Genomic DNA, 26,609 nt, shown 5'->3' with positions numbered 1-26,609 from the left:
AGTCTAAATTTACCTCCTTCTATTTTAAAACCATTACCTCTTGTCCTATTGCAACAGGCCCTGCTAAAGTGTTTCTCTGTCTTTCCTGTAGGACCCCTTTAGGCCCTGGAAGGCCGTTATAATGTCTCCCCAGAGCCTCCTCTTCTCCAGGCTGAATAACCTCAAGTCTCTCAGCCTGTCCTCATAGGAGAGGTGCTCCAGCCCTCTTATCATCTTCATGGTCCTCTTCTGGACCCTGTCTAACAGGTCCATATCCTTCTTATGTTGGGGGCTCCAGAGCTGGATGCAGTACTCCAAGTGGGGTCTCACGAGAGCAGAGTAGAGGGGGAGAATCACCTCCCTTGACGTGCTGGGCACACTCCTCTTGATGCAGCCCAGGATGTGGTTGGCTTTCTGGGCTGCAAGCACACATTGCCAGCTCATGTTTAGCTTCTCATCAACCAGCACACCCAAGTTCCTCTCCTCAGTGCTGCTGTCAATCCATTCTCCACCCAGGCTATATTTGTGCCTGGGGTTGCCCCGACCCATATGCAGGACCTTGCAGTTGGCCTGGTTGAACTTCTTGAGGTTTGCACAGGCCAACCTCTCTGGCCTGTCAAGGTCCCTCTGAATGGTGTCCCTTCCCTCCAGCATGTTGGCTGCACCATGCAGCTTGGTATCATCGGTGAACTTGCTGAGGGTGCACTCAATCCCACTGTCCATGTCACCGACAAAGATGTTAAACAGGGCTGGTCCCAATACCGGCCCCTGAGGATGGCCACTTGTCACCAGTCTCCACTTGGATGTCGAGCTGTTGACCACCACTCTCTGAGTGCAGCCATCCAGCCAATTCCTCATCCACTGAGTGGTCCGTCTGTCAAATCCATGGCTCTCCAGTTTAGAGACAAGAATGTAATGCAGGACAGTGTCAGATGCTTTGCACAAGTCCAGGTAGATGATGTCAGTTGGTTGACCCTTATCCACCAATGCTATAACCCCTTCATAGAATGCCACAAAATTGGTTAAGCACAATTTGCCCTTAGTGAAGCCAAGTTGGCTGTCACTAAACACCTCCATATTTTCCACGTGCCTTAGCAATGGAGAAATATTTTTTAGAGCATTTTGACCATTCCTTTTGAAATTTCCGTCCTTTGGGCATTCCTTTTGAAATTTCCTTTACTTTATAAAAAAAAGAAATCCTTTATTTTTGTTAGAAATTGAGCATATGCTTATAGAGATGTGTTTGAAGAATGGAGAAGCCTTGTGGTACACTATTCATCTGACCACAGTTTGAGTTAAATTTTCTGTTCTGTGGAGGTTGGAAAGGACAGGCTAATGTCACTTTGAAAGGGTAATGTTAAAGGAAGTCACCAAACTCTAGTCTTTGAGCTTCATTCAGCTTTTTTACTCCAGTTCTAGTTAGAGGTCCTGATGTCTGGATGAACATACTTGTTTTCAAATATTGTGAAAAGTATACTGACCAAGTTTAGAGACACTTTATAAACATTCTGTGAATGGAATGTAATGAAATCATCAATATTTAAAAAATTCCATTTAAAATATTTATAAATACTGTGAGTTCAAAAATTTTTATGTGTTTAAGGTTTAGGCCTGATCTATAGGCTTCCGTGCTGATAGAGAAAAAAAATTACAAAAATTTAAAAATTTACAAGTACAATTTGTCTCCAGAAAATACATTGCACTGATATAACTTGCTATGCTTCCTGTTAACAGCAACTATTTAAGTAGTTAAATTCAAGGTTGGTGACAAGCATTTTGAGGGGATAACACAGGGATAATGCTGTGTAGCCATATAGCTACTCAACTCTCTCACATTTCTGGGAGCGCACATCATATTGTGGTGCTAGTGTGCAGGGCAATATCCTTTATCCCATCTTGCCAGAGGTGAATCTGTCTCTGATTAAGGTAACACAGCAAAGCCTGTTTTCAGAGACTTAACTATAGTTGGGCTCTTGAACGTTGTTCATTAATTCAAGGCAAACCAGGTGGTTTACTGATAGTAATTTTGGTTCTTGTTATTTTGAAGCTTACATCAATTTTTAGAGACTGGTGTCTATGGCTTTAGGGCTGGATGCCAACACTTATTTCTAAATTAATTTTGTCTGTGTAAAGCTCAGCAGACTTTTTCTTTTTTTTCTTGTTTCTGGTTTTGTTTTTGTTTGTATGCAGGCTATTAAAAGAACCTATGGAGTGAACAGCTGAGTCCACGTGCAAAAATATAGAAAATATTTATTGAGCAGCTTTAAATTGGTGCATTTTTTTCATAAAATAGTTTGCATAATACTTGAAGCTGCAAAATATTTTAATTTAAATTTGAGATTTTTTGAAAGCTATAGCTTCAAGCTGGAATGATTTGATAATAAAATAAGGACCAGCACATCATAAACACTGAAAAAATCTAAACGGAATTTACACTGTCACACCAATCAAACACTGGAAAAAATACAAGTGCAATTACTGGCTGCTATGTAAACTGTTATCTACCAAATGGTTTTCTTACAGTACTGAGATCTTTGTCTCCATACTGCATGCTTTCAACAAACGTGGTTTGCATTTCACCCAGAAAACACAGAATCTTCTTTTTAATATCTATATTAAAAAAAGCTAAGTGTTTGACAATAAGTTCTCTATAGTAAACAGCTGACAGGAAAAAAAAAAAAGAAAAACCGTTCAAAGTTGGAAACAAATAGAGATTTACAACCTCACAGTGGTAAAATTCATATTAAATTCATAAGAAGGAAATCCACAGATGGAGAAGAGATGAGTTTTGGAGAAAGGCAAGATGGTAGATTGAACTAAGAAAAGCGGAAGTGGGTAAGAACTGCATAGGATAAATTTTTTTATGTATATTTCTTGAAAATTAAGGCAATAACTTGTAAAGATAGCACTGGGAGAATGGAAGATCTTGAGGTGGCCTCAGAGGTTGGGAAAAGAGAATGCATGATGCACTGTGCTCAGTTATCTCTTCAAGAAGAAGGAGGGGCTTGAAGAAGTGTAGACAAATGTAATTAGCAGAGAAATAGATGGAAATAAATATTTGGAAATTATGGCATCCTCCCAGGTGAAGTAAAATAATGTTGATATTAGCTACCAGTAAGCAAAATGGCACAACCTCAACCAGCAGAGGTGGATAAACACAATCAAGGACATCAACCACCTGAACCGCAAGAAAAATTCTGGGCAAAGCACAGATTGAAAAATGAAAGTTGAGTAGAGTTGTTTAGGATGGAGAATGGTTTGAAAATTAAAAAAAAAGGTTATGCTATTCTTTCAAAGAGGGAAAAGCAAATCATTGTTTTGGAGCTGGAAAGACAACATGAAGAAATAGACAATTTTAATTATTTCAGGACTGTTGAGGCAAGCTCAAAGTATTAAGAGCACAATATTTAAAGATAACTGTCCTTCGTTGTGTTTTCTTGAATATCATCTTTGTGTTAAAAGGGCTTCACAGAAAGCTACAGAAAGACAAGTCTAATCTCATGGACATATTGAGCTCCAGTATGAACGTAGAGTGGAATAAGATGGTTACGATAATACATCAGATAAAGTGGAAATTATGATTGAAAAAAAATAACATAAGGCAAAGAACAATCAAGGCAGCACAAAGAAAGTTGAGGAAAAGATTTGTCATAGCAACTGAATATCTCACTGTTGGAGGTGCAGGACTCAGCCTCAGAGGCAGCAAGTTTTCTCAGATAATTTTTAGACTCTGAAGTAAGACCGGAGATGTACTTCTCACAAAGAATCACCAGGCAAGACCATTTACCTGCTGAAGGAGCTGAGGCACTCCACAGGGTTAATTCAGTCAGATGCAGCAAACTGTGGCTTGTATGGGGGATCTGAATAACCCTCTTTCCTGGTACAAAGCACAATTTAAATTGGAAACAAGGATCATGCAGAAGTTTGGAAACTCCATCGCCAAAAAAATGTATTGCTCACAATGTGTTGTTCGAAAGGAACAAGCATTTAGAGTATGTGTTTTCAAATACAGATTTTTCATGTTCTAGTTAAAACTTTTAGTGGTGTGATGACAAAATGTGCAAAAATGAGATCTTCACTGCAAAAGGAGGAGTTTGGCATTACTCTGAGGAGAAGGACCGTAACTGGAGATAAACAGGAAACCAAACCAGGTGCTGATGAAGGAAGAGAAACTGGAAATTGTGATTCACTTTGCAAAAAAAACCCACTCTTCTCATAGACATAGTTTTCCTCATCACTGCTTTGGAAATCAAACTACAAGCACAAAGGTGGGATGGTCACAGCATGTGGCTGCGATGTTAAGAGCACTGCAGAGACAGGAGATGGTCTTGTTACAAAGCAGAAAAGGTATGAGTAATTTCATTTTCTTAATTTTATGTGTTTTGTTACATTTTAATTCACATGTGACAGTTTTCTCAAAGAAACTGGCTGATTTGGGTGATATTTTCCATGACATTCAAGATGTTTTTATTCTGCATTAAGCTAGCAGGATTTGAAGTTTCGGAAAACTGAGTATATCATTCCAGTCTTACTATCCATTGCATATCGGTATTTATTACAGAGCGGGGAACAGGAACAGTGTGTCGACTGCCTAGATTCATGCAAGATGCTGGGCCTGATTTTTGCTTTCTGTGACACAGTTTTTAAATCACCTGTCTCAGATGTATAAATGATGAAGAAAACAATAAGTTTCTCATTTCTGATATCAGTTGTAACAGCTTTCCTGGTTCTATGCTGAAGTACTCAGTAGTTTTCTGGACGAAGCATCAGAAGTGTAGAGCCTGACGGATCTCGAGCTTTGAGGTCAACTTAGAAACTTTTGTATTAATGTTCATTATATCAATGAATAAAAGTGCAGTTATGAACAAGGACATGTAATAGAAATATGTAAGTAGAAACCAGTGTAATTGTTTTAAGTGGCAGTTTATTTCATGCCTGTCCATCCTCACTGCTTTTATCTGTTAACTACTGTCTGCAAAATATAGCACTAAGAATTTTTCTTTTTACAGCTTACGGGATGGCTATTAGACTGGGGCATAGTGTAAAATTACATCAATTCGGCTTCTCCTATGAATTGTTAATGAGCAGAGTAGCAGCGTTTACCGTTATTATATATTGCTTTTGCAATGGTGTTCAGGGATGCCCGTTGTCAGGGAGCAGAATGTCTATTCACTTTACAAATAATAAATGCAGAGAAAATACTAGTGTCTCAAGGAGCTCGGAACTGAAGATACTGTTCCATTTTGCAAATTACACAGGCCAGAGGAGATCCATGATTATGTTTACAGGTCTCAGGAATGCATGGTCTCTGAGACTGGACTTGGTAAGTCTAGAGGAGATCACAAAGTGGTTGGAACTTTGTTGTCCATGTGGATTTATACCTTGTTTGTCTTTGCATATTTGTAGCTTTTAAGTATCATGGCTTCTCAGGGGACTGAGGAGTGGCTGAACCTTTTCAGCTCTAGGTCCTTTTGTGGCTGACATAAAGCCAGTGAAAAATGGGCCAAAATAACAAAATTTTATGTAATTCACCATATGTGTGAATAGTACATATCAAAACATGGGACAATAAGAGAAGACCTATTCATTTGCTCTTTTTGCACTGATTTTGTGCTATTTTCTACTCTTCAGTGGCAAAAAAAATAAATGCTACTTTTTCTTCTTTACCCTGTAGATGCAGCATTTTTTTACAAGTAAAAATAAAATTTTTTAAAAAGTAATTGCATTGTTTTCTGCAGAATAGGTCCATACTCAGTGGTTGAATTCCAACTACAGATCAAATTCCAAATCAGTTCAAATGTAGCAAAAGCAAAGATATGTCACAGGTGCCTGTTATAGGATTATACTTACTGAAGAGAGTTTCTGTAAATGAAGGTGAACTGCAGGCTGAAGAACTTTTAGAGTTGCTGCTAAAAGAGGCAAATGAAAAGAATAAAACTTAGTTTGCCTTCCCAAGCTCAAGTTTAAAAATTCCTTTTAGGCATAGTTTCATAACCCATCAAAGTTGAAGTAGACTTTTAAGTAAAATGTTGAATGCAGAATTCCAAAATACCAGTGAAATATACTGAATATTTCTCTGAAATAGTCATAGGTTACCTTTTGAATAGGAAATATCCTTTTTAAGTCTTCTGTCTTGAAACAACATAAATATCAGAAATTTATCCAAAATAAGTACATTTTTTTTTTTGGTGATAAATATACTCAGTTTTAAGAACTCCTCTATTTAGCAGAAAATTATCCTTTTTCAAAACATTGATGCCTAATTCTTTCATGAATTAGTCTAATTGAATCTTTTATGAGGATCTCATGTTGTGAACTGCAACTCCTTTCATACATGCTAAATTACTTTGGGGCTAATGAAATGAGACTCCCTCCTAAATAATAAATGTGTTCAGAATTAAGAAGGACTGTTCATGTGATCATCAAAGGCTTAGACTCTTTTATTGCATGCTTAGACTGCAGTACACTGAGAACCTAATCGTTTGGGGTCTTCTCATCATGGATCCTTCACCTGGGAGAGAAAAAGAATTTTGTTACTGTATTAAAATGCAGAGTAATGAAGGACTGGATATCTTGAATTTCAATGTTAAAATTGATACTTCCTGGATTTTCCAGGAATTAGAAGATGCAGGCATACCTGATGAACAAGTAAAACATGCTGGAGAAGAGAATTTGAACTTCAGAATAAAAAAGCTGGAAAAGTTGGAGCAAAAACTGAAAGGTGTTCTAGAGGACTACGTGGAGTCAGATTCTGTCCTAAGAGACAGGTAAATAAAATGGGGTTTTGCATTCAAAATTAATGTGATGTGACAAACGTACTCTTCTCTTTGCCCCATGTACTGACTGTCATGTGATACATAGCAAAAAGACAGACTTTATGTGGTTTTGGGGTGCCTGATAAGTTGCATGTATATAAGTGTTTTGTGTAGCTGTCAGAATATAAATGCAGTATTCGTTAGTTTTTATTTTTGAAATCAGATTTACAGCATGATCTAAAATCTTGTTGCAAATAACCAGACAGCTTTCTCAGAGTGTTTCCATCTTAAATATTCATAAGGTGTAAATTGTGCTTGTAAAATATATCCCTTTCCTTTTAAGCTAAGAGTTAATTTGGAATTTTGTGTGACAAAACCAGTTCCTTGTTTCAGAAAGCTTCATCTAGTTTAGTATGTTAATGCTAATCATTGCAGTAGCTAAAGGTGCCATTAATCATTAATTATGTAGTTGACTAGAATAAGAGCAAGGTTTTTATAGTCAGTCACTGCAGTGTTCTAAACAAAGCCAAATATTTAAAAAGATAGAAAATATAAATGGCATTCAAAATAATTATTTCTATAATTTCTTAATTGCTTTGTTTCATTAAGAGATTTGGCCAGAAATGTTTCAATAATGGGGTTTTTGTCAAAATAATAAAGAATCGTTTTTGAAATGGAAGCTTTCATAGGAATAGGCCTGTTTCAACAGAGATTTTTGGGAATGGAAGATGAGAAGAACTTTATTTAAAATAAAAACAAAGAAAGTATGAGAGAACAGTTCAAGGACAGCAAATGACCAGCTGAAACTTGCCTGGGATATAGGAAGCCCATTTTTAGGGATTTTGGATAGCCGGTAGGAAGAAAAGAAATCCTGTGCCTGCAATTCTTGTGGCTGAAGCACAGGCAGATGAGACAAGGAATGATGTGGAAGGGCTGAACTATTGGAAAAAAACAGGAAGCAGAGTCAGTAGCTGTAACTAGCGAGGGCACAGTTTTGGGCTGATGTGGCCTGGTTTCCTCTGATACCAGTGACAGATTATGCAGGGCCTGGGGTGGGGAGGACCTCGTCAGGTTCACTTCGATACATGAATATTTACTTATTTAACAATGTGTTTTCTATCTTAATCCTGTTGCTTCAGAAATATGTTTTTAGGTGACATTTTTGAATTAAGATAGTGCTGTCATGTTGGGATGGAAGTACCAGGAAATTTTGGCAGGTAGGACCAGTAAGACAAAGCTATCTGTAAACCTAGCAAAATCCTATGATCAGATACACGTAGAGACCAAAGCATTGTGGTTATCTTTATAGTAAATTATTACTTCATATAGTGTGCCAACCTTCAGTGAACATTAATCTTGTAAATGTGTTTGCTTATGGTTTTCATATTAAGCCAGCAGAGAGAATGAACATAGATGTCTTCAGCAGTTTTAAGAGTCTCCAGTGTAATGTGCAAACCTCAGTAGACTTCTTAAGAATTAAGTGTTTATTATTAGTGATTAATAACTTGTTACTCTTTTATTATTCTGAGAAAAATGGAAAAATGAAGATAAATTGATGCATTTCTGATGACTGCTTAGCCATCGGGAACTGTACTGTGTGGTATTTACTTAGCAAAGATTTTCATTCTGACCACCACAGGATGAAGGAGATGGAGCTGTCACACAAAACACTTCTTGTGAGAATTGATCAACTAAATGTGAAGTTGCACCAGGTTGAAAATGCAAATGTGCATATTAAAGGGAAACTGCGAGACATTCGGGAGGACCTGATCAGCTTGGTAAGGAGGATGTTGTTTCAAATGACCTAGTTTAGCTTCTCTTTGTGGTAATCATCTACAGTGACCTCCCTGTTTTTAAGCAATGTCATCTCTTTTTCTACAACCAGAGGAATCAGAAGAACTTCTTGATCTTTTTTGCCCCACTTTCTATTTCTCTAATGTTTTTGACAGTGCTGCCGTTATTCCTGTCATTTGGGCCCTTAATCTTTGGTATACACACTCCCACTTCCTTCTTTCTCTCTGGAACCCACTCAGCATACTCCCTCTCCCTGGGTCAGACTTTATCTTTCTAGACCCATAATGAAGTTTTTTTTTTTTAAAATTCCCTGCCATCCCTCTGCAGAGTGCCCGTCCCTGGAGCAAGCTGACCTGCTCCCTCATTGCCAAGAACCTCCCACTGCCACTTTCATGCCCTCACAGCTCCCTTTCCTTGTGTCTGTTACAAAATTGTCAGCTCTGCAGTGGAAAGCCTTCAGTTCTCCCGAGTGCTAGTACTTCATCACATAAATGTTTTGTACCAGAAAGGTCAGCTGCTGGCTGATAACACATACAATGAGCGTTTTTACCTAGTTTGCACAGTTCACTGGATGGATCCATGAAAATAGAGAAGGAATGACAGTTATTCAGGGACAGCCTACAGTGAAACAATGTCTTTTGATTCTCTTTATCATGAGATACACTTTAATTGAATCAGCATTTTAAGTCAAAATTGAAAAATCCAACAGGACACTCGTATCATGCAGTATGACTCATGAGCATTAACAACAGTCTTTGCTTTTAAAATTAAAAGTGAAATGTGTTTTTCAAGACTCAGGAAGCTTAGACATACATATATTCCCATCAACAATTAACAAAACTATTATCCCACACCTACCTGACTTTGTGTAAAATTTCAGCCTACTGTTCCTCCTGTCCTGTCTTTACTGGTGAACCCCTTGGACAAGAAAATACTGGAGGTCAAAAAGACTGACCTAAGGAAGTCTTTGAAGATATACAGTAATGTCTCTGTGCCTTCAATCTTGCTTCAAAGTTGCCACGATGGCACCATGGTACTGGTGGCTGTTGCGCTGCTCAAAACAAGGGCAGCGTGTGAATCATGAAAGCTTCCTGTGTCCTTCATTGACATCTTTCACCTCTGCGTCTCTGTGTTCAGACACACTTTGGTGCAAATGAAAATACCAAAGTCTTTCTCAAACTGATTCAAAAGGCATCCATTCCTTTCTCCTTTTCTAGGGGGTTCATAAAAGGAGCTGACAGATGACAGGTATGGTGAAGGGCAAAGGGCAAAAGCTTGGTCTCTGAAAAGTGCATTTTATGTTTCCTTAATAGAATCACAGCTTCTCTCCCTGTAGCATCTCAGTGCTATGCTACTGTCAGTGTAATGACATGTTACTGTGTAGGTCAGAGCTGATTGTACGAATTCTGGCTTAAAGGTTTCTTTTGATTTAATTTGTACTGTAAAACATGCAAAAGAAAGTGATTAAAAACTTCCTGTATTTTATGTAGTAGTAGATGTGGGTGAATTTGTGTTTTGTTCGGATTTTTCCTGCTGAGATGTTTCAGTGATGGGTGAAATGACAAAACAGCAGGTCAGTTTTCCTCTAAATGCAGGATTTTACTGGCTTTCAAAAACTTAACTTGTGTCATTCCTGAGTTTTCAGAAAACAAGGGCAGAATTGTTGCAAAATTATGAAAAATTATAAAGGAAGAAGATATTTGGTATTAAGATGTTAACCATACAATTCACTGAAATTGTAGGTTGAAAACCAGGAAAAGTCAGAGAAGAAGCAAAAGGAAAGATTACATTGGCTTCAGGAGCAGCTGAAGATAAAAGAAGATGAAATAAAAAGCCAGTCAAAGTATTTTGAGCACTACAAACAAAGACAGAGACAACAGACAGCAGTGCTGAGAGAAAGGGAGTGTTACCTTCGAGGTGAGATGTCTAGGCTGGAAAAGCAAGTCCTAGACCTTAGTGCTCATATTGCGCTTTTGACATCCGAGTTAGAAGAGGGAAAGGTGCAGCATCTTCAACAGAAGCTGGAATCAGCATTCAGTGGGACTCAGGGCTATAAAGGCTCTGACATGGAAGTAATAGAATTGAAAACTTGCATTGAAAATGTGGAGCATGACATGAAAAGCCATCTTGAGACATTTCAGCAAAATCTGAAGTTCTTATGGGAAAAAGAGGAGGACAACAGGAAAGAACAGGCAGACCTGCTGACTGAACTCCAGTGTTCCCAGGACACTGAAGACTTTCTCAGAAGAAAATTGGAAGAATCTTGCCATCATGTTTGTAATCTGAAATTATCTGAAATCAAGCTACAGGAAAAAATGCAAGAGCTTTTGGATGAAAATAGGGCTTTAAAAGATCAAGGTAGGGTGAAGTTGAAAAAGAAGAAAGAAAGGGACTCAGAACTTAAAAGAGTGGAGAATGGAGACAACAGTGTTGACCTGGTAAGTAAAAATAAGGCAAAATATAATTAGCTTTTATCTTTATGTCACCCTGGATTACACTTGTTATTAGGTATGCAATTGACATGCAAGTGCGAGGCTTTTTCCTTCCTGTGTTTTTTTTTTTTCCTTTATTTCTGTTGATGCATTCAACAGTGTAATTCACATCCACTGTAATCAGTACTGGGAGCTTTATTGCATCAGTGCTTTTATTAGGCACCCACTGAGGGCACTTCAGAAGTCTTATTTCCTTAAGTTTTTAAGTGATGCACCTAAGGCAAAGGGTCTCAGCTGGCACTAGAAATAGAGCCTAGAAGAACTTCTGAGACCTCTGTCTCGTGGACAGCATTCAGTGGAGGAGTACAAATACGGTTGGGTGATTTTTCACATGTTATTTATGCCCAAATGCTGAAGAAAAAAGCAGAGCTGACAATAAATCTCGTATATGAGATTTTTCTGGATAATGATAAACAAGGGAAGATAGATACAGTATTCACGCTGGGAGTGAGTTGAGATATTCAATGGTTTGCAGCTCCATTGCATTGTGATATGCCCCGAATACATTGAATAGGATTTGTTGGCTTCAAGCACTTCAACATTGCATGGGAAAGGTCTGCATATGCTGTAATATGGCATTCAGCTTCTGCCAATTAATTTTGCTGACAATGAACAATTCTTTTCACAGAGAGGACTCAAACAAAGTTTTATTCTTCATGCACTGAGGTGGAGGGGTTTTTTATATTATGATTTGTTAAATAAAGTGAGATCAGCCGAGCCTCACATTGCGCTACCCCATTCAGATTGTGACCTGATATCCCAAGACCTCTCCTCATTTTAACTGCTGTTAACCAAGAGGTATTGGGCATGAACAAAACCCCTTCAGTATAGGAGGACAATCAGACTATGCATACCTCCAGAACTGGGAGAAGGTAGAGAGGACCTTTTGTCCCTAAAAGCCTAGAATAAATAAAGACAAAGTTTTTAACCTGGTAGTTGAACGCACCTTAGCAGACATGGTGATTTGGTACCATTAGTGGCTCTACAGTCCCAAAGAAGTGAGCTCCAGGAGACTGTGTGAGAGAGAAAGAGTCATCAGGTCATCCTGCAGTAACCAGCAGCACACGGGTGACCTTTGTGGAGGAAGCTTGGAAGCTGTGCCCTACCACGTGTGTCTCCATAGCTGCCCTGAGGTGGCAGAAGGACTGACTGCTGTCGCTTATCTTTATACTTCACCTGAACCATTGCTACAGTTACTGTAACTAGTGAGTTCACTTTTTCTTGGGAATTAAGAACAAGGTTTGAAAATACTTTAAGATAGGACTTGTACTGAGTTGTACACAGGTACAACAACCAAGTGCACTATGAGATGACTGCACAGCTAAAAACAGGAGTGAGGGCTTTCAGAGCCAGAGAAGACGTAGTGGAGAATTACTACTGGCTTTAGAAAATGAGAAAGTAAATATTGAGTTACTTGGAGGTGTGAAAGCAAGATATATCAACTGACTAATTGCCTGAGACTAATCCAAAAAGGCTTCAAGAAACAGGACCAAATCTCTTGCATTCTATGCTGTACCCTATTAAAAGGTTATTTTTTCCTCTATACAAAGTTTTCTAATAATTTCTTTTCTAAGTATTAGTTTACAGCTGTTTTATCATAGAAAGTTACTGAGTCCCAACTACTCAGTCTCTGGTATAAATGAACAGGTCATAATTTGTATTAAGCTGGTTTGCTTTGGTCTGCTGCACAGTGGGTTGCGTTACTTAAGTGCTATGTTCCTTAAATGCATCATCAGCATCAAATCTTGTGCCTTCTGCATTTCTAGTTGCCTTTTCCTCCTGCTGCTACTAATTCACTTGAATATTTCTAGTAGAAAATGGCTTGAGATAGCTGAGAAAAAAAATTCAATATCTATGATAAAAGGAGGAGGGAGACATCTGGTGTTGTACTGTCAAACTGAAGAGGGCTTTTCTCCCTCATCTTGAGTTTTACTAGCACCTATTAAAATATAATTTCCTAATCTCATTACCTTGATCTTGTAGTTTCAGGGCAAAATAGTAACAAAAAAAAAATCCTATTTGAACTTATCATACTCCATCAACAGCTATAAAAATGAGAAATTGTGAGCAACAGAAGAAAGATTTTCACGCTGTTACTTTTCTGGAAAGCTACTTATGTATCATTTTTCAGTGAAAGAGCAAATGGGATCATTTGCCTATTTTGCAGCCAGCAAAAAAGTAGTTTGTGAAGACAGGCTTATCAGACGTCTGTGAAATGCACATGGTATGAGATTGCTCTGTAAATACCATGTAATTGAAATGCCAAACACATCAGTTATCTTTGATATATCCTAACCTTAGACGTTATTGCATCTTCATGCACTAATATCAGATCCAATAAGATGTCTTGTTTTGGTACTGTAGAGGTGAACTGCATCTCACAGAAGGGTGTAGTCACATAAATCTTCTTGGAAATTTGAATTTCCAGAATAGGTATCAGGATCCTTTGTGCAATGTTCCAGTTGCAGCCTGTGCCTGAATGAAATATGCATGAAATAGCAGCTGGTGCCATGCAACTGTGTCTTGATTTATCAGACAGTTTCTAGATGTGAACATTAGGGTCTGTTCAAGGTCTTGGTGAAGCAAAAGTATGAAACATCAAGCGATGCACCTTTCTAGAGTTTTCACATGATAGCTAAAGTCTTAATTTTGTGGTATGATGTTCCCAGCATTCAAGAATTTTCTCTCTTGCATCATTTCGTGTGACTTTCTTTTGACAGAATCCACATAGCAGTGAAAGATATCTGGGAAGAAATAAAGGTGGAATTGCAGGGAAAAAAAATGAGTGTGTTTCAAGTATTTAACATTAATTCCAATATTACTGAGAAACTGAAGGGAGAAATCTTGGAAATATTGTTGCTTCCACTTAAGTCAAGCCCCACAGCGAAGTTCTCATAACAGAGCACTATAATGTGGCAGCTGGCTTGGTTTGAAATCCGTATTAGTCTCACTGATAATCCTGTGGAAAACCAAGTGGCTTTTTCTGACTCACTGTAGACTGAAGACTTTGAAGTCACTGCCATTCCCATCCACACATAATTTGAAAGCTGCAGCTCAACCCAGTGGGACTGAGTTGGTTTTCTGCTGGCATTTGATGATGCAGAGCGTTGCAGGAAGACAAAAGTGACTGTGTTGGCTTGTTTTCTGTGCTGTAGCTGTTTTGGCTACAGCCTTGATTATGTGCTTTGTTGAGAAAATTAAATTCAAGTCTTCTGTTCACTAAAAATGAGCACGGTTCATGTGAAATGTGATCTACTATGTATAAGCAATAAGGGTATCTGCTTTGCACCAGGAATTGTCACAATCTCCAAATTCAACCAGAAAGTCAAGATAAATATCAAGAATAGAATATGAAATTTATCATTAAATTATCAATGGAAAATAAAATTTTATTCCAAATGTTTTTTCTACTTTTTATAAAAAGTTCTTCCAACTTAGGACCACTTGTCTTCGTAGCCTGCACAGTTGCTGAGCACTGAACAAATAACCTCATTCCCTACTTGATTAGAGTTTCTTTTCTCTTTGTTCATGAGCATTTAATTTAGTCTTTGCTCTGATAGTGTTCCATCTGTGATCTGACATATTACATGCTTATTGCTTTGTCATGGTTTAACCGCAGCCGGTAACACAGCCACTCACTCAGCCTCCCTGCTCCCACGTGGGATGAGGGAGAGAACTGAAGGAAAGGAAAGGAAAACTCATGGGTTGGGACAAAGACAGTTTACTAGGACAGCAAAGGAAAAGATAATAATTATGTATATATACATATATTTAAAAAATATAATAGTAAAAGAATATACACAGTGAACAATTTCTCACTGCCTGATAACCCAATGACCGATACAGCCCATCCCAAGAAGCGATCACACAACAGAACCGAGAGCCATCTCAAAACAATCCCAAGAGAGACAGAATGTTGCCCACCAACCAACCCTCCCTTATACACTGAGCATGACATCTATGGTATGGAATACTTTGGCCAGTTTGGGTCAACTGTACTGGCTATACTCCTCTCAGCTTCTTGCACGTGCACATCAGCAAAACCTGGAAAGCTGGAAAAAGTTCTTGATCTCTTAGCAACAACTCATAACATCAGTGTATTATCAATGTTCTTCACATACCAAGTCCTATGCTAATTCCATCTGCTGGGAAGAAAATTAGTTCCATCCCAGCCGAAATCAGGACAGATTTTCTTCCTTAACTCTATGTAAAATATGAAGGAAACATTAGGGGGAATGTCTAAACCCACCACATTTACTAGAAAAAGTTGGAATGTGAAAATTGCATTAAATAACAGCAATTATAATAAAATAACAAGTCTTTGGAATGTAATATAGCAAAGGAAATTTGTGTCTGGTTTTTATATCACTGTATATTTATAATCTATTTTTTTCTTTTCCTCCTCCTTTTTCCATTAAGAATGGAGATCTCGTCCAGGATGATGTTCAAAATCTGAAACGGGGAGCAGCCTGGGATCCACTCACAAGCAGAGCTACTCAAACTACAGTTGTGCTGCTACATGCTAATGATTCCGGTATGAGACAAACAGGTTTTTTACTTTCATTTCTGTGCAGTAAAAGTGAAGATGTGCATGATTAAGAAGGTAAAAGACCTCCTAAAAACCTCCTAATCTGGAAACTATCTTGGGAAGGTGAAGGAATAACTATTCACTGATAGTAGCATTTAGATGTGAGCTTTCTCAAGAAATTCTATCACTTTGAAGGAACTACGGAGATGAAGAATTAGAGGCTCCTTCCCGTGTCCTGACTGAAATATAGTGTTTGGGAATGCTGTGCAGCAGTCAGATTTGCTATTTATATCAAATATAACTTTAAAGCTCTGATCTTGGCAAACTGTATTAGGTAAATTCTTCCAACTGAAAGGAATGGAAATTTTATAGCAAATTTCAGTTTGTGCAAATGCAGACCTGCACTGAACAGGTTTAACCTGTACATTTTCATCTACCCGCTATAATGAGATGTATTTTCATTTTTAAATGCTTTGAGAACTGTGGGGAGGAAAACAGCCCAACACTCTAAAATTATACTTTATTTTAGAGCTTAACATTTATCTTCTCTTGCGAAGGGTGTTTTCTTGTTTCATGCTTACCTCTGCATCATTGGTGGTGTACACTTCTGGTAGAGAAGGTAGGTTTGAGCATATTCTGACTAAAATACTTTCCATTAAAAAAATCTGGTCAGACGGTTTTGGGATTGTTTTTCATGTAACTATCTGGGAGTAGCATTACACTTGTCCAGTGCTTTACCATAACAGAAATGCCAGGATGTAGCTGTGGTGGGCTAAAGAAGATAAAGGAGCCACCAGAAGAACTTCTACCAGTTTTGGGACACAGTTCCACTGCCTTTGCAAAAGTTGCTGGTCTAGCTGAGATTGAGCAGGTGAGAAGAAGGGTTGCTGCTATTCTTGTTATGTTTATGAGCACAGTGAGTCTGTGAATTTTGAGATAAAATGAAGAGTTAGTGTATTTAAAGATGAATATAAAAGTAGCTTTAAATCATATCTACTAAAGATGTTAATCAAGATTAATATAGATGTGCACTGAGAAAATTATTGCCTTATTTGTACCTTATTTTTATTACTCTCATTACAAATCTTTAAATTATTTGAAAACTCTTTATATTGCAATATTTTTTCTCATCTGTCTGTACTCAAGTGTATTATGGATGAAATGGAAAATAAATTATGATTAGCAACATAGAACATTATATCTTGTCTTATATTTTTCAGCTTGAAATATTTCTGTTTTGCTATTAGCAGGTCACCATTGAAACAAAAAGAGTAGGTGCTCTAGAAGATATTTTCACTAGTTTTGGGTGTACCCCAAGTTATCCTGCAGCAAGACTCCTTCCTCCTTGCTCTGAGAGATTAACTAACAATGAGACAAGGAAAGAAACCAAAGATGAAGAAAACTTTTCTCTCTTGAAGGAACAAGCTATAAATCTAGAAGCAAAGAGTTTCCCTCATTCTGTGGCTGAAGCTTTGGTGAGGAAGAAGTCCCAACTTACCTTATTAGATCCTGAAAGCTACCACATATCAGCTGTCACCACTGTGAAGAAAGTGAGGAGTTTGGATTTCTGTGAGGCAAATACCACTCTTTGCCTTGAAGACCTGTACCTAGTTGCAGAAGGAGAATTTTCTGAGAATGCTTCTGCATTTATTTGTAGAAAGATGCCTTGCACTGTGACTGAAATTTTCACATTGTCTCTAGAAAAATACAAAATGGAAAAACATTGGCAAAATAAGCAAATTCTGCCAAAAAGCATAAATGAAAAGAAATGTCTGGATGAAGGTGTTAATTATAGAAAATATCGCCAAAAAATATTTAGAGGGAGAGGTAAAGGAGAAGAAATACTTAATGAGAAAGCCCAACCACAGCTTGTGACCTGTGTTCTTGAGGAAAATTGTAAAGTTTTAAATAAAACTGAGTTGATCAGGCCTGAGAAGCAAAGAATGGAAGCCAAAGACACCCTAGGTAGCCCACGAGATGTCCAAAATGTATCTGTGGACTTTAAAGACTTAAGGAAGCATTTTGAAGAGAGCCCTGAACTAACAGAGAAGCAAGGAAACCTCTTAGAGATCTGCATCCCTCATGTGAATACGGTATACAATAGAGAAGACATAATCAAAATGGAGGAGAAAGGAGAACAACCTCAGACACCAACTCACCAAATAAACCTTTCCAACAATATTGGACTAAAAGAAAAAAAATACCAGACCCTGAATCTCTGTGAACCAAGCAAGAAGAAATTCTCATGTCAAAAAATAGCTACTGAAAACATGCAATATGCATACTCTCGGAATTTTTCTTGGTCAGAGGAAGATAAGTATCTGATAAACATATTGTCTCCTGTGCAGGAGAGGGCTATGTGCTTAAACAAACTGTTCCTGCCAGGGAGCAATTTTTATGAGTGTTTCTGTCATGTGTCACCACTGGATGCTGCTAATGAATGTAACGTGAAAATATATGCACTGGAAAAAGTGGTGGCTGTGTGTTCTCAGAGGATATTTCTACTGATGCAAGAGAATGAAAATTACTCAAGACAAGTCTTTATATTACAACAGGAGAATGAGAGATATGCCCAGATGATGTGTGCACTGGAAGAGGAAATGGATGCGTATTTTCAATACATTTTAGCCGTAGATGAAGCTAACATTGTTTCATTCCAAAACTTACTTAATGAGAAAGAAGTTGCTGGTGAATGTTATAATAACTTATCAGAAGAAAACACCATGAGCCCAGAAACATTTTTTGTTGAAACATTCTCTAAGAATCTCTCATGTGTTGAAGAGAAAAATAGAAATTCTGAAAAAGAATCATTTACAATCATGTCAAATAAAGTTCCCAGGACTGTTTTATCCCTGGATGGAAGGAAAATTAGATATTTCCAGCTGCTTTCTGACATGAAAGAAGAAAGAAGTAGATGCTTCAAAGAAATAGCTAAATTACTACAAGACAAGGAGAACTATGTAGCAAAATATAATGAAATGATACAAGAGAGAGAAGGAAATTTACAAAGAATATATATTTTAGAAAGTGAAAAGGAAACTTTATTGGGAAGTTTGGCAGAGGTAAAGAGTGAACAAGACAAATACAGGACCTTGATTTCAGAACTTCAAGAATGCAAAACCAGCAGTTATCAAACTATTTCAGATTTAGAGAAGGAAAAATGTGTACTGAAAAGAGAAATAGACAGAATCAAGAATGAAACTTCAGAACAGTTTGATGAATTTCAGAAAGCAAATGCAAACTTTATTTTAGAAAACAAAAAAATGAAAGAATTATTGTCGTCTTTGGGTTTCACCTATGAAGACCTGACAAAAGAGAAAAGTTTGGGAACAAAGGAAAAGATAGTCAAATTAAAAGAAGAAAATAAAAGTCAACAACATGATCTTAAGTCAAAGAAAGGTGAAACGGCATATAGTGTAACTCTGACTGAAGAAGGAAAAGTTCTGGTTATGGATCCTTCAAACTATTTCCCCAGAAAAGAGGTAAATAGGAACAATGAATGATGAATGTTATCAAGCAGAATCTTCTGCAGAATGTTTGGAGATATAAATGCCACTTGGACAACAAAGCTAAATTAGCTGTGTAGTATAGAAAATGTTGTAACTTCCCATGTACTGGAGATCTGAGGTGCTAAAATGAACTTTGAAATAAAAGGGATAATAGCAGAGAGTTTTGTGTCTAAATTTTGGAGTGCTATAGCAAGCTACAAAGTTAAAAATTGTACTTAAAAGACAGCATTGGTTCAGGCATTTTTTAAATTTTTTATTTTCTTGCAAGAGTAAGAGCTTCTGGTAGAGCAAATTAAATTCCGCAAACTTCTATTACAATGGTGAAGTATTCAGGGTTGTGAAACAATCATATCATACTGAAAAGTATGCACATATGCACTTACTAACTTTATTTTGATAGGGTCTATTTTTTAACTGTTTTTATTTTCATGAAGCTTATACCTAAAAACAGGATCTTTAATTATAGTGGATTTCTCATCCATGTTTTTCCTCTGTGGCCATGAATCTTCTACCACCGTGAATTTCTATGGAGATTACCATGTTCTTGTCAAAGGAGAATTATTACTTCAGTTGAGAGTAATCAACAGGGAAAGATTTATCTGTAATGTCTTGATTTTATGCTAGTGGATTTAATAATTCAGATAGAAGGAAACAGTATAGTGTTCTGTAAAAACCTGTGTGCCATTTTGTGTGGGTGAGAGGAATCATGTCTTTCTGTTGTGTATCCAGGGCAGCATGTTTGAAAGCTACAGTGTGATGGAAGAGCAAGTTAAAAAGGCAAAAGAGGAACTAAAAACAAGGGAAAAGGAATTAGAAAAATCAAAAAGAGAGGTAACCTTCTACTGTGATGTAATTCTGAGGAGCAAATTTGTTTTCCTTTCTTACATGGCTGTTCTTTCTGCTAGGATTTAAGACTTTTACAAAACAGGGCAATCTCTGATTCTCAGTCTCAGAACCAAAATGTGCCTCTGTGATTTTTCAGTTAAGGGATGAATTGCATAGTCATTCATGGTGGGCCAGAACTTCAAGTGAAGCTGCATTCCTCCAGCACACTTTGACAGAAGCTGAGTGCTTCATAAGGACACACAGAGCAAGCTGTCTGCTGTGGCCATCTCTGGGCAGGCTGCTTCCCTCGCCCCCTCACTAGGAATCAGGGGGAGTAGAAGGCAGTGGAAGCACTGAGGACTATGGCAAACCTGAATTCAAAGTAGTTTTTAAATAAGAGGCAAAATGAAGTAAGATCTGACACTGTCACAGGGTTTCGCTATATGCAGCCATGGTGCAGAGCATGCACACTGCCCCTTCTCTCAACATCTGTGTAGTAAACATGGAGTCCAACACCACCTACGTGGAGACTTGTTTGGATGGCTAGTTCTGTGCCTGTGTAGAGTAAATCTGCAGTTTTAATACCAACCAAAGAAGCTTTCAATTTTGTGCCATTCCGAATGCATTAACATTCACATTCCTGTTTTTTATTGAACAATCTCCACTGCATGCTTATCTAAGCAGAAATGTATTGCTTTTATGGCAAGCCTGTGTTTATGGGGCCGTTTCATGCAATAACAGGCATAGCTCAGACTCCCTGTGGAAAAAAACACTGGCAGTAACAAGTGTGTGGAGTATGTAAAAGAGCAGTAGGATTACACAGAGTGGGTGCACATGATGGTTGTCCTTTCTCAGATGCTTTATAAGACTTCCTAGATTTCCCATGACGCAACTAGAACGAAGGCGTGGATTTGGATGACTGCTGGGTGGTTAGGTAGGGACTTCTGACCTTGTAATATGAACATGAAGAGATCATTTGATTTTTATTTATTTTTTAAAAATATTATTAACTTAGGTCCTTCTAATCCTTTTGTGTGTTACAAGGAGGTTGTGTGTTACACCACTTTCCTCAGTTTACTTAAAAGAAAGTGAAGCCTTTGCTTGCAGAAGGGAGAACTGGTCTATCATGTGAGGGACGGAGCTTTCTGTCAGGCAACTAGCTGATCTACTAAGTGAGGCTTTCTTTTCTTTTTTCTTTTTTCAAAACTACGGTTAATGTATGTAAGTGAAGAAAATGCATCCTAGAAGAAATAAAAGGTGAACATGTGGAGGACTTTTTTCCTCCTTTGCATTTTTCATTTTTGACATTTCTCAGGAAGATTTTTTTCTTCCCCCTAACTGATAAAATCTTACTTTCCATTTGCTCTTAGGGCTTTCAAAGATGTAATCTCTGAAATTGTGTGTGCAGTCACCACTGCTTTTTCAAGTTTTATTCAGAATACCCAAGGTACCTTCAAATTTAGAAATAAATTTAAAAATTAATCTATTTTTCTGCATAGGTCTAGTTACATATGTTTCTATAGGACTTACTTTAAGAGTCTTACTCATTTCTTATAATAAGATTATATTGTATTGTGGAATTCCATTTATTTTATTCAATTTACAATAATTTAAAACATATGATGTGGAGATCAGACTGAAGTCCATGGTTATAAACTGGTATTGAGAAATGATACCACTGCTAGACTAATTATACTCAGTAATTTTGCTTTTTTATTCTTCCTGTTAGGCTCAGAAGTGGTACAGAGAACTTGGCTTTGCTGAAACAAGATATGAAGAAATAAAAACTCGTTTGGCACAGACTCTCTCAGAATTAGACCACCTTAAACAAGAAGCTGAGGAAAAAGTGCTTGGAAAGCAGAACTGGAAATTAATGGTATGTATGTAAATGAAATGGAGAAAAGCATATTCCTTTGGAGGGAGTGTTGCGGATGCAGAGGCACCCGTTATTGTTATTGGCAATAGATTTGAAACAAGTATGGAACACCTAGAGCCTAAAGTCTGTAATTGATGCGTGCAGCCCAAGTTTGTACCCCAAAAATGCAGGAAATCTTTCTATCACATGGGAGAGAAAGCCTTATTGGGATGTATCTATGTAACGGAAATTCTGGTTTTTCTGTAAATGAAACCTTTTGGACTTTTTAGGTAGCTCTGTGCCTTGATAAAGTTTTTATGTTTTCTACCAAAATGAAGTGTTTTATGGAAAGATTTTTAATTATTGAGTAATCTCCTGAAATCTTTATACAGACTTTTCAGCTAGCACTGCAATTATTTTTGTCCTCTGTAACAGGAGAACTGTGGAGAAGAAATCTGCAACTTCTATCAGCTGGAAAAGCAATTTTTTTAGCAACCTACAATTTTGCAAATTTAGTTTGAACAGGTTAGATAGATATGGCTTTGAAAGAAAATAAAAACACATTCTGGAAAATGTAAAGATTCTGATCTCTGTTCAGTTGCCTAAATGTCACTGTTGATCCCATTTAAATGCCTTAGGGCATTCCAGCTGAGGGCATAGCTGGCCATCTACAACTCCTATGCAGCTACTTCATATGAGCTTGTACATCAAACGTGTGATGTGCTGATGTTTAGACAACTGAATTCTCACTGTTAATTGAAAATGAAACACAGATTTTTCATATAATTGTGATGTACTGGCATGTAACATCTTAAAACAATGAAATCTATTTCAAGTAAGAAGAAGAAACTCACAAATTGTTCAGAAACAAGCAGAAGTGTGTCATGGTGCTTTGTCTAAGATAACCCTTAAGCTTTTGGGTGCATTTTTGGGCAATGGAGCTTTAACTCTTTTGTTGGGGGACAGTCTGAGGCAATTATTGCTTATTTTATTTGTCATGAAATTAAGGTGTTAATTATTTCTATGACTCACATGGAAATAAAATTAATAAATCTTGACAGAATTATTATATGCTGGAAAAAGTGTAGGTCAGCCTTTCTTCTGGGAAAAAAAACAACAAACAACCCACTTTTACATCCCTTCAGTAACTGAACTTCTCATGTTAGTGTTTATTAATCAGTAGTATATATTTATGCAATATTGCAGTGTTGTTTGATTTGGATCTGACTTCATCCAATTTAATTACTTATTATAGGGTTAACGTCAAATTCTTGAATATGCATGTCTCATTCCAGGGTCAAATAGGTAGATAGATACATGTACATCTCAGAACTGGGTTTATCCTTCAGTTACACTGTCTGGTGGCACAAGTAATTATCTGTGTAACTTAAGTCCATTATATCTTAACCTAAGGATGCTGATTTTGTTGTCACAATTAAGCAAATAATACAGATAGAAAATCAAGTAGATATATTTTAACAAATAGGTCACAAGTCACAAGGTTGTGACTTTATTCTAATTATTCTCTTTTAAAATAAACTTACAAGTAAAAGAGACCTAAGATAATATACTCCAAGATTACTGATAGGACTCTTTGTTTCAGTGGTATTGCTAACAGAGGAAATACCTTTTAGCATAACAGTATTTGGGGAAGTTTTCTAGGATGTTGAGGTGACTTTCTGAATTGTGGTGCTGTAGTAGGAGTTAGGAGAAATATGTGGGTGAGCAGTAAATAAGGTGCCAGGCTTCCCCGGTGAACCACTGACTCCTGTTATGGCCTGTAGCCAAAAAAAAGTCATATTCCCTTTAATTTTCTCATTGAGTTTTCAGACAAGCACAGCGCACACAAGAAGAATAAGATTTTATTTTTATATTTGTTTTTAATGTTTAGTGGTGAACTTCAAAGACTAGAGATCTTACTAGATTTTATAAGAATGCAGTGTGTAAAATGCTATGTTTTGGGCTTAGTTATCCTTTGGCTATTTTCCAGTCCCAGCTGCCGAGTCCTTCACTCTTCTGGAGCTTGACTGTACAACCAATGGTTACTGTTAACTGGGGTGTCTGATAGAGTGATCATCATTAAAACTTGTATGCTTCATTTGTGCTTTGAAACTACAGAAAACTGCTAGCAGGTCAGCAAAATGCAAAAGCAAAGAGGGAACTTCTCTCTGTCTTTAATCTTCAAGCAATTTTTTAATTTCCCCACCGTTTTTTCCATTAAGCATCTTCAGTCAGAGAGTGTTTCCATTCTTTATTTAACATACTTTTTGTGTGGGAAAGAAGAAGATGGGGAAAGTACTGTGTTTCAGACTCATCCTCAGGCTTTTATTACACAGCCCTTGTCGAATCAATCTTGTGTGTCCAACAGTTGCTATTGTTCTTTTCTCTTAACGCAAGAGGGAGCCAAAAAGTTTGGTACAAAGCATGCAGGACTTGCATGAATGCTGTGTATAGAGGACTTGCTTCGTTAGGAAGAACAGTATGAAAACGTCATATTTCTCTTTTCATCTGTGTTGCAATGATGTGTTGTAGGCAGAGTCACGTGATCTATCCCTTAAATTTGCTCTTTTCTATGAAATAGAATCATATAATCATAGAATAGTTTGGGTTGGAAGGGACCTTCAAAGGTCATCTAGTTCAACCCCCCTGCAAGAAGCAGGGACATCTCCAACTGGATCAGGTTGCTCAGAGCCTCATCCAACATGGCCTTGAATGTTTCTAGGGATGGGGCATCCATCACTTCTCTGGGCAAAATAGTACCTTCAGTATTCTGTAGTCACCAAGGAAAACTTGGAAAGACTGTCAGAAAGCGAGGGAAAATTGAATTGCGTTGCTGTGCATCACAGCTGAATATGAGCTCTTCTCTCGGTTGTATCAACACTAATATCCATTAAAATCAAACCATCTTCCTGCATGTTTTGTCAGCTGATATGATTTTACTGCAGTATATCATAGATCTGACTAGAATTCTTAGCTTAATCACTGAAACGCTTAATCTTTGAGACTTGCTTATATAACATGCAATTGGAAATCTTGAGCAACTGTGTGTACCAACTCAATTTTTTTTTTTTAATATAAGTTCACAACAGTGTATATACTTTTCACAAGACTTTCTTCACCCTCAGATTTTTCCTCATTCTTAATCTACATGTTTAATCTGACAGTGTCACTTCGAGGAACTGACCCTATGATGCTGACCATCAATCTAAAGCTCTCACTAATCCTTTCAATCTAAGTGCATGAAATTGGAAAAAAAATAATGGAGAGTGGAGGAGGTGGAGTTAAATTCAGAATCTCCTCCTTCCACTTGTTCTGTACCACTATTTCTTCATTTTAATGTAATAAATATTTTCTTTTTTAATGTTTTTGAAATTTGTACTTAAAATCTGATTAGTTTTATTAATAATCTTCCAAAACTAAAGTATAACTGGGAGAGTGGAATTTGCTCTCTGAGATAAATATATGTAGAAAAAAAAAGGATGTATTATATAGCAGTTGAAGCAGGAGACTGGAGACTTTTGAGTTCTGTTCTTACCCACTGTGTGACCATAGGTTGGTCACTTAACCTATCTGTGCCCCCACTTCCCCAGATATGAAATGATTGTAATACAATGCTTACCCTAAAGAAGTGTTGTGAAATTCTAATCCCACACCTGCTCTCACAGCTTCTCCTAGAATTCCTTGCTCATAAATAATTTTAAGATTAATGCAAGATATTAATGCTAATATGTTTATGAAGGTTTGAAGTCATACATTTTATATCAGCTTAATTTTTTGTGTGTGTGTGTGTACAGGTAGGTACATATATTAATTCAGAAGTTTTGTGCTCTAAACTATGATTGAGAATATTTTCATTATTTTATGCATCTAATTTGAAAACCTGTGTATTTACTCTCTAGCCTGTTTACACTGTGAAAGATGCCCAGGAAATAGAGGAGACTAAAATAACCAATAAGAGATTACAGCAGCAAGTGCTGACCTTGAAAGCCCAGCTCAGGGACCAGGCTGCATTACAAAATCAGTTTCACAACTTGCAAAATGAAGTGGAACTCCTTCAGGCTCAGCTATGTGAAAAGGTATAATAAAACTGTTTTCTGTGTGCTTAAGTGGGTGGAGAAATGGGAGCTTAGAGTTCAGATTCTACCTCTTTCTTCTCAAAGGAGAGAACCAAAATAGTTGTCTATTGACAACTGGGAATGAGTCTGAGGACAGTTAAATGGTTTGCAGGCATATAAAACTGCCCCTGACTTCAGAGAAATGAGGAGAAGGTGTAAACTGCCTGGGTGATCAGTGTTGTGGGAAGATGAGAGCCTATAATAAAGGTTGCCACCAATCTCTGCTATAATCCCCATAGCGTCATGCAAGCAAAGTGGTGCTGAAACTCTTTACAGAGCAACCTCCTTGGCTTAAATTGTCAGGATTTTTAACATTCCTGACTCTCTTGTTGCACTATATCAGATAAGGAAACACAGTGAGCTAGTGATATAATTTTGATAGAGTTTCTAGTAGCTTTTTTTTTTTTTTTATCCATCTGCTAGAGTTACTCATTAAGGGTTTAATTAACACATTTTCAGTTAGGTGTGTGGTTTGTATTTTTATTAACTGATATAGTTATTCTGATGAGAGCCCCCATGTATACATAAGTATACTTCGATGAGTAGTTTTTACACTTGTGCATTGTATTGCACCTGGCAAATGAGAACAGGTACAGGCATTAACACTTATAAAGCTGCTGCCTTATTATGTGACAGCAAAGCTACTCCTGTCATTGCAACTGCTACTACTGAACTCTTAATGGAAACAAATTTCTGACAGGACTTTTTTGTTTCCTATTACTTTGGAAACTAGTTTTTTGGAAAGGGATGATAGTTA

The 26,609-nt window shown here is 37.3% G+C and overlaps 2 protein-coding genes across 10 annotated transcripts in view; both read left to right on the top strand.

The window, feature by feature from the left end:
• The window catches only part of JAKMIP1 (janus kinase and microtubule interacting protein 1), a 103,331-nt gene extending 99,473 nt beyond the window's left edge, over nucleotides 1–3,858 (top strand). For 6 of the 9 annotated variants that reach the window (XM_086746402.1, XM_086746401.1, XM_086746407.1 and 3 more), the window contains one exon: nucleotides 3,442–3,855. In XM_086746402.1, coding sequence (XP_086602528.1) covers nucleotides 3,442–3,492 — 51 coding nt within the window. In that variant the 3' untranslated portion in view covers nucleotides 3,493–3,855. Of the gene's footprint in view, nucleotides 1–2,169; nucleotides 2,227–3,441 lie in introns of those variants that run through there. The other 3 variants (XM_086746408.1, XM_086746409.1, XM_086746403.1) reach the window with 3 other exon arrangements.
• A 424-nt stretch (nucleotides 3,859–4,282) lies between these two features.
• The window catches only part of C4H4orf50 (chromosome 4 C4orf50 homolog), a 35,420-nt gene continuing 13,093 nt past the window's right edge, over nucleotides 4,283–26,609 (top strand). The window contains exons 1-10 of the mRNA XM_086747720.1: nucleotides 4,283–4,326; nucleotides 6,595–6,746; nucleotides 8,374–8,512; nucleotides 10,271–10,966; nucleotides 15,440–15,554; nucleotides 16,295–16,419; nucleotides 16,799–19,030; nucleotides 19,787–19,888; nucleotides 21,612–21,758; nucleotides 25,637–25,813. Of these exons, the coding sequence (XP_086603846.1) occupies nucleotides 8,375–8,512; nucleotides 10,271–10,966; nucleotides 15,440–15,554; nucleotides 16,295–16,419; nucleotides 16,799–19,030; nucleotides 19,787–19,888; nucleotides 21,612–21,758; nucleotides 25,637–25,813 (3,732 nt within the window). The 5' untranslated portion in view covers nucleotides 4,283–4,326; nucleotides 6,595–6,746; nucleotide 8,374. The remainder of the gene's footprint in view (nucleotides 4,327–6,594; nucleotides 6,747–8,373; nucleotides 8,513–10,270; nucleotides 10,967–15,439; nucleotides 15,555–16,294; nucleotides 16,420–16,798; nucleotides 19,031–19,786; nucleotides 19,889–21,611; nucleotides 21,759–25,636; nucleotides 25,814–26,609) is intronic.

Source organism: Chlamydotis macqueenii, chromosome 4 (genome assembly GCF_036417535.1).
Source record: "Chlamydotis macqueenii isolate bChlMac1 chromosome 4, bChlMac1.mat, whole genome shotgun sequence".
Taxonomy (NCBI): Eukaryota; Metazoa; Chordata; class Aves; order Otidiformes; family Otididae; genus Chlamydotis; species Chlamydotis macqueenii.
This window is presented reverse-complemented; position numbering and strand designations above follow the sequence as displayed.